The sequence below is a fragment of the Muntiacus reevesi genome, chromosome 5, assembly GCF_963930625.1.
Source record: "Muntiacus reevesi chromosome 5, mMunRee1.1, whole genome shotgun sequence".
In the NCBI taxonomy this organism is placed as follows: Eukaryota; Metazoa; Chordata; class Mammalia; order Artiodactyla; family Cervidae; genus Muntiacus; species Muntiacus reevesi.
Window position 1 is genome coordinate 100,500,696 of NC_089253.1, and position 6,298 is coordinate 100,506,993.

A 6,298-nucleotide genomic window follows, 5' to 3' on the forward strand; every position below is an offset into this window, starting at 1 on the left:
TGACTGAACTGAACTGAGCCTTCAAAAGATATACTTTTGAAATGTAGTATAAACATAATAAAACCATGTTTCATGCCTGTATGATTTTAGAATTTTTCTCATAGGAACATGCATGTCAGTTCCCACCCATGACAGAGATGTATTGTTGAGGACCACTGAGTATGTTTCCTTAGTTGTTTGTATTAACCCACAGAACTAAGTAAAGAAAGCAAAAGGAAAAATATAACTAGGGAATAATGGAGTTTCAGATCATAGGCAACAGAGTGCTCCCCTCAGCACCATCAGTAACTAGAGATCCATGAGATGTAAACACAGAAATCAAAATAATATCATGGTCAGCATTTATTCGTTTACACTGAAGGTTTCATTTCTGATCGTTTCTACAATTGTGTATACAGAAATAACTCAAACATGTGTGTCTCAAACTGAATCCTCCAGAAATTTAGGTTCATATTTGACTCCATAAACATGTCTCTAAATAAGTTCCAAACTCCCCAAGTCAACATATCCCTCTAGAATCCTACACCCCTCCTGGATCACGTTTGCTTTTCTCAATGACACTGGGCTGATATCAGAAACCATGGGTGTATTTTCCCTTCATAATATACCTATGTCCTAGATTTCAGTTTCCAAGTCTCCAGAAGAAAGCTTCTGATAGAGACAACCCCCTTGGCAGGGTATTACAGCATCATGTGTTGGGATTCAGATGATCACACATGTCCTGACCACAGTGAGGACAGGGCCTGGGGCTAATCCAAATCTTCCTGGGACGTCCTAAGTCTGTAAGAATCTCCCAAAGCTCAGTTTTTAGCTGGGCAAGTCTCTCCTGGTGAAGAATACCCAGAGAGCTGTAACTCTCCCGAGGGGCAGGATAAAACTCTAGATGTAAAGCAGACAACCCATGAGTATGACGCAGGAGACTCTCCAGAACGGCCATGGAGATGAGGTTTCCACACATGCTGAGGACCCTGAGCTGGGAGCAGCAGCTCAGGGCAGGCAGAAGGGCTGTGAGGAGGGAGTCCATGATCCCACACAGGTTTAAGTTCAGCTCTTCAACAGTGTCTGCAACTTTCTCCAGCAGACCTTGGATGAGCTTGGGATGAAAGTTGGTCAGGGTAACACCACTCAGATTCAGGCCCTTTAGCTGACAGATTTCTGGACACTGGGACAGATGGGTCAAGTCTGATTCTGTAAGTTGGCAGTTGGTTATTGAGATGTGGTACAAAGGGATCTTCAGGCATCTGGAGGAAAAAGAAAAAAACAAGTAATTAGTTCTGGGAAAACAGAGTGATAAGTGACCTCCACTTGAAAGGTAAATGATTGGCATGAAACCAAGCTTGTCACTACCATCTGATAAAACTCAATACCCAGAATGCCCAGTCTCATTCCAGGCTGAGTCCTGTCATTTTTATGTGTGACTAGATCAAGCTAAAATAATCTTTTATTTTTTCAAGCTAAAAGAATCTTGAAAGCTCTTTTTCCTTATCTATCAAGCAGAGTATAACATACTCCACTTCCTTAGGAGGATAAATGAAGATAATGGAATGCACTAGAATATGCTCAGGACAGAGCCTGAGACAGAGTCTCCATCAAGTGTGGACACCACTTAATTGTAGTACTGGGAGATGAGATAAACATGCTTTTAATTCAGATCCCTTCAGTCAATGCTTGGGCTCCAGATGCCTGTATCTCTGGCCAGGTGAGGTACATGGAAGACGTATAGAAACAGTGAGACCCCACACCATGCCCTGGGGCTGCCAATCTTCAGTGACGCCCATCCAGACATCATCTACATATCTTCTATCACTGTTCACTCTCCTTTTGTCTCTGCTTCATTACCATCATCTCCAGAATCATGCATTTCCCATATATTATTTAGTTACATTATATGCAACCCAAGACCGTCTTCACAGATTGGGACTTTAAGACAGGCTCATTGTGTTCACAGATTAGTGACCAGAGTTTCTTTTTAGAAATGCTCAGGTCTAATGTGGTTTTGCCTTGTCAATGCCATCTTCACTAACCTGTCATCAAACAGAGATATCTCCTCCCAAAGAAGAAATCACATACATGCCCGCACTACACCTACGCCTCCCAATTTGTAGCTTCCTAACCTAATGTCCCTTTCCAGAACTTTTATACCAGTTTTCTCACACCTTGATTGCTCAGCTTATGTGTTACCACAGGTCACAGTAGAGCAGCAAATGAGACAGTGCATATGATATTTCACTATTGTGTTCACTGTTACTCAACCAGCACTGGTCTCCTACCTGAGCATCTGGTTCAGGCGGCCTTCGAGGAAAGATGGACCGTCCATACGGAGATAGCGGAGGTGCTGCAGCCTGAGGATCTGAGAGGTAAATCGCAGAAGAGCCTGATGGTCCTGTTCCTCAACAGCAGACCCATGAATCGGGGAGAGAAGGAGCCTCTGAACATTGCTCATCTTGCCCAGGAAAGAAGCAAACTTGGCCAAGGTGGACAGCTTCTGGGTGAAATTCAATTCCACCTCCTGGATACAGTCCAGATTCACTATTCGGAAAACTTTCTTAATAGTTTCCTTGGACCTTGAAATAATCTTCATCTTCTTACAGCACAAGTGTATGGACCCCTTCCGCTGTTCCACCCACCTGAAGAGGTAGGTGATAAATTTGCCCCAGGTCTTTTCCTTGAGACAAAGATCTATATACACCTCCAAGGGAGGCAAAGGGTGCTTTGTCCCTGACATGTCCTTAGCCATTGATGCCATCAGTGAACTTGAGGACACATGGTACTTGTCTCCAGACCACATGTTCCAGAAGTCCTGGCCAGTATTTCTCAAGTCCAGCACCCGCAATTTGCTCTTCCTATGAGGAAACAGAAGATCGGGTGAGATTCTTTAAAATATACACTACATGAAACTACAGCCTCAGAATTTAGGCAACATTCTAACTTCACATCTTTGTTTTTACTTCACATTCCTGATATCACCTTCTGTCTTTCCTCTTTCCTCTCTTGCTCACTTTCCTCCAGCTCCCTTTTCTCTTCCATCCTTCCTAGTACACTTTTGCAAGGCATTTCCCAATGTGATCTCAGCAGCGCTCAAGGTTTCTGAGCTTTATTCAGAAGTCTCTGGTCCACCTTTTGGTCACTCTCCCTGACACCAGCAGTCCCTTCCAGGACACCCAAGACCCTGCCAGGCTACCTGGGTCAGACTCACCTGGGGTGAACCTCCTGGGCCAGCAGGATATCAAGTCCATCTAGCACTGCTTCTAAGGTTTCTTGGTGAGGCCTCTTCATCAGACCCCCTAGAGGCAGGCGGCCAAAGGGCCAGGCTTGCACCATGGCCATCAGGCTCTCACTGCATCTGAGAGAGAAGGCGGCCATGAATAGTGGTGGGTAGAGCTCCATGGGCAGATACTCCAAAGAGCAGATGGCCAAGGCCTCATCTCTCAACAGGCTCATTGCTGCCAAGTTCACAAGTCTGGGTGGGTTGTGAGCACTCATCCTGACTCTTCTCTTAATGGAATCCTGTGAAAATGCAAGGGAACAAAGCCTCCTTCTCAGGTCAGTCATACCCATAAGGATGGTCTCTCTCCCCATCCTTCAGGGAAATCAAATCAGAGCCAAAGTCATCACCTTGGAAATGATGAACCAGAAAGGAAGAAACTCAGTTTGTCAGGCTTCCAGGCTAGATTTGGTAGGCACTAAGCCATAGCTCTGCCCCTTCTGGCACTAGAGCAAGAATCTTACAAGTACCAAGAAGAAAGAAAGGCATCGAGTAGCTCCTCCATTTCCTTCCATTGTTTGCTTAATGCATGTCCTTCTTGCACATTTGTATCAGTAGACTGAACAAGTTGACTCCCTTTCTCTTGAGTGAAAACTTTTAAAGTATCATATTCAGTCCAAATTATGAGGCAAGAAGTTCATGTGCAACATAGCTTCAGTCCTCAGTTTCCAAAGTTAACTTTACTGGGAAGGATTAAGGAGATACCTTTTAAAAGCAATGCAATTTGTGCATAAAATAAAAACTTTAAATGCCTCAAAATAGCGTTTCCAATAGTTAGAAGACAAACTGCTTGATGAGACATTTAAATGATATAAGCCAAAGTCAAAATCAAAATGTTTAGGATGAAGGCAAAGCTACACTTTGAGGCAAAAGGAAAGCCTTTAATTTGTTTAATCAAAAGAAAAGGAAAACTCTTCCTGTCATGTCAGATCACATTCCACCTTTCAGTACACCCTGGCCATTGGCAGTATATCTTTCCTGAGGTTGATAATTTACCGGCTCAGATGTGGTTCTGGGGCTGCTCAGACCTCAGTCCTGGGGGAGAACAAAGGCAGTGATTCCAGAGTGAGAAGTTTCTTTGTCTCTTCTTTGGTGCTTAAGGCTTTTATAGAACTTTCTAATCACATCTGCCCTCCTTTCAACTGCTAACTTCCAATCAGAAGTCATTACCTGATTAGAGTCCACAAATTCTCTCAGGTTAATTCTGATTGGGTTACAGTATATCTCCAGATGACTTGATATCTACAGGAAAGAGAAAGAATGAGGGAGGGAGTGGGATCTAGAACTTTTTCATTGATTCACTCCACAAAATAGGATTGAGTTTTGCCAATATGGATAGCTGTATCCCTGGGTGGGAGTAAGGGAAGGGATTATGTGTCCCAATTAATATACAAAAAAACAAAACCCAAGACAATGTCTGGAAAACCTCATCATTGCATGATTTTTGTCCAAATTAAAATTATTAAATATCCTAGAATTAAAACAGCTTCATAAAAGCAGTGGTGTTATTTCTGAAGGAAACCAAATAAACTCTAATCTGTTTCAAGTTCTCACTTAGGTCTTATATGGGAAATGACAGATTATGAGTTTATAAAACTGAAGAAAGTAGGGAAAACCACTAGACCATTAAGGTATGACCTAAATCAAATCCCTTATGACCATACAGTGGAAGTAAGAAATAGATTTAAGGGACTAGATCTAATAGACAGAGCACCTGATGAACTATGGACAGAGGTTCGTGACATTGTACAGGAGACAGGGATCAAGACCATCCCCGTGGAAAAGAAATGCAAAAAAGGCAAAATGGTTGTCTGAGGAGGCCTTACAAATAGCTGTGAAATGAAGAGAAGCAAAAAACAAAGGAGAAAAGGAAAGATATTCCCATTTGAATGCAGAGTTCCAAAGAATAGCAAGGAGAGATAAGAAAGCCTTCCTCAGCAATCAATGCAAAGAAATAGAAGAAAACAACAGAATGGGAAAGACTAGAAATCTCTTCAAGAAAGTTAGAGATACCAAGGGAATATTTCATGCAAAGATGGGCTCAATAAAGGACAGAATTGGTATGGACTTAACAGAAATAGGAGATATTAAGAAAAGGTGGCAAGAATACACAGAAGAACTGTACAAAAAAGATCTTCACGACCCAGATAATCATGATGGTGTGATCACTCACCTAGAGCCAGACATCCTGGAATGGGAAGTCAAGTGGGCTTTAGGAAGCGTCACTATAAACAAAGCTAGGGGAGGTGATGGAATTTCAGTTGAGCTGTTTCACATCCTAAAAGAGGATGCTGTGAAAGTGCTGCACTCAATATGCCAGCAAATTTGGAAAATCAGCGGTGGCCACAAGATTGGAAAAGGTCAGTTTTCATTCCAATCCCTAAGAAAAGCAATGTCAAAGAATGCTCAAACTACCACACAATTGCACTCATCTCACACACTAGCAAAGTAATGCTCAAAATTCTCCAAGCCAGGCTTCAACAGTATGTGAACTGTGAACTTCCAGATGTTCAAACTGGTTTTAGAAAAGGCAGAGGAACCAGAGATCAACCTGCCAACATGCGGTGGATCATTGAAAAAGCAAGAGAGTTCCAGAAAAACATCTATTTCTGCTTTATTGACTATGCCAAAGCCTTTGACTGTGTGAATCACAACAAACTGTGGAAAATTCTGAAAGAGATGGGAATACCAGACCACCTGACCTGCCTCTTGAGAAACCTGTATGCAGGTTAGGAAGCAACAGTTAGAATTGGACATGGAACAACAGAATGGTTCCAAATCGGGAAAGGAGTACGTCAAGGCTGTATATTGTCACCCTGCTTATTTAACTTCTTTTTTTTGTTTGTTATGTTTTGGTTTGGTTTGGTTTTCATTTATTTGTATTAGTTGGAGGCTAATTACTTTAACTTCTATGCAGAGTATATCATGAGAAACACTGGGCTGGAAGAAGCACAAGCTGGAATCAAGATTGCCAGGAGAAATATCAATAACTTCAGATATGCAGATGACACCACCCTTATGGCAGAAAGTGAA

The 6,298-nt window shown here is 42.3% G+C and overlaps 1 protein-coding gene across 1 annotated transcript; it reads right to left on the reverse strand.

Moving 5' to 3' along the window:
* Nucleotides 1-688: 688 nt before the first annotated feature.
* LOC136169400 (PRAME family member 8-like) lies at nt 689-3,441 on the reverse strand. Its single transcript, XM_065937168.1, has 3 exons — nt 3,197-3,441; nt 2,271-2,843; nt 689-1,241 (listed from the first exon to the last, which is right to left on the reverse strand). Exons 1-3 carry the CDS (start codon nt 3,439-3,441, stop codon nt 689-691), a joined length of 1,371 nt encoding a protein of 456 aa, XP_065793240.1.
* Nucleotides 3,442-6,298: the final 2,857 nt, after the last annotated feature.

Bases quoted from the DNA above. Each gene is read 5' to 3' on its own strand.
- LOC136169400 (XM_065937168.1), bottom strand. From the start codon at position 3,441: ATGAGCCTGTTGAGAGATGAGGCCTTGGCCATCTGCTCTTTGGAGTAT. The intron at 2,844-3,196 runs GTGAGTCTGACC...GTTTCCTCATAG, and splicing joins GCCCAGGAGGTTCACCCCAG to GAAGAGCAAATTGCGGGTGC. The intron at 1,242-2,270 runs GTAGGAGACCAG...TTTTTCCTCCAG, and splicing joins CGCCTGAACCAGATGCTCAG to ATGCCTGAAGATCCCTTTGT.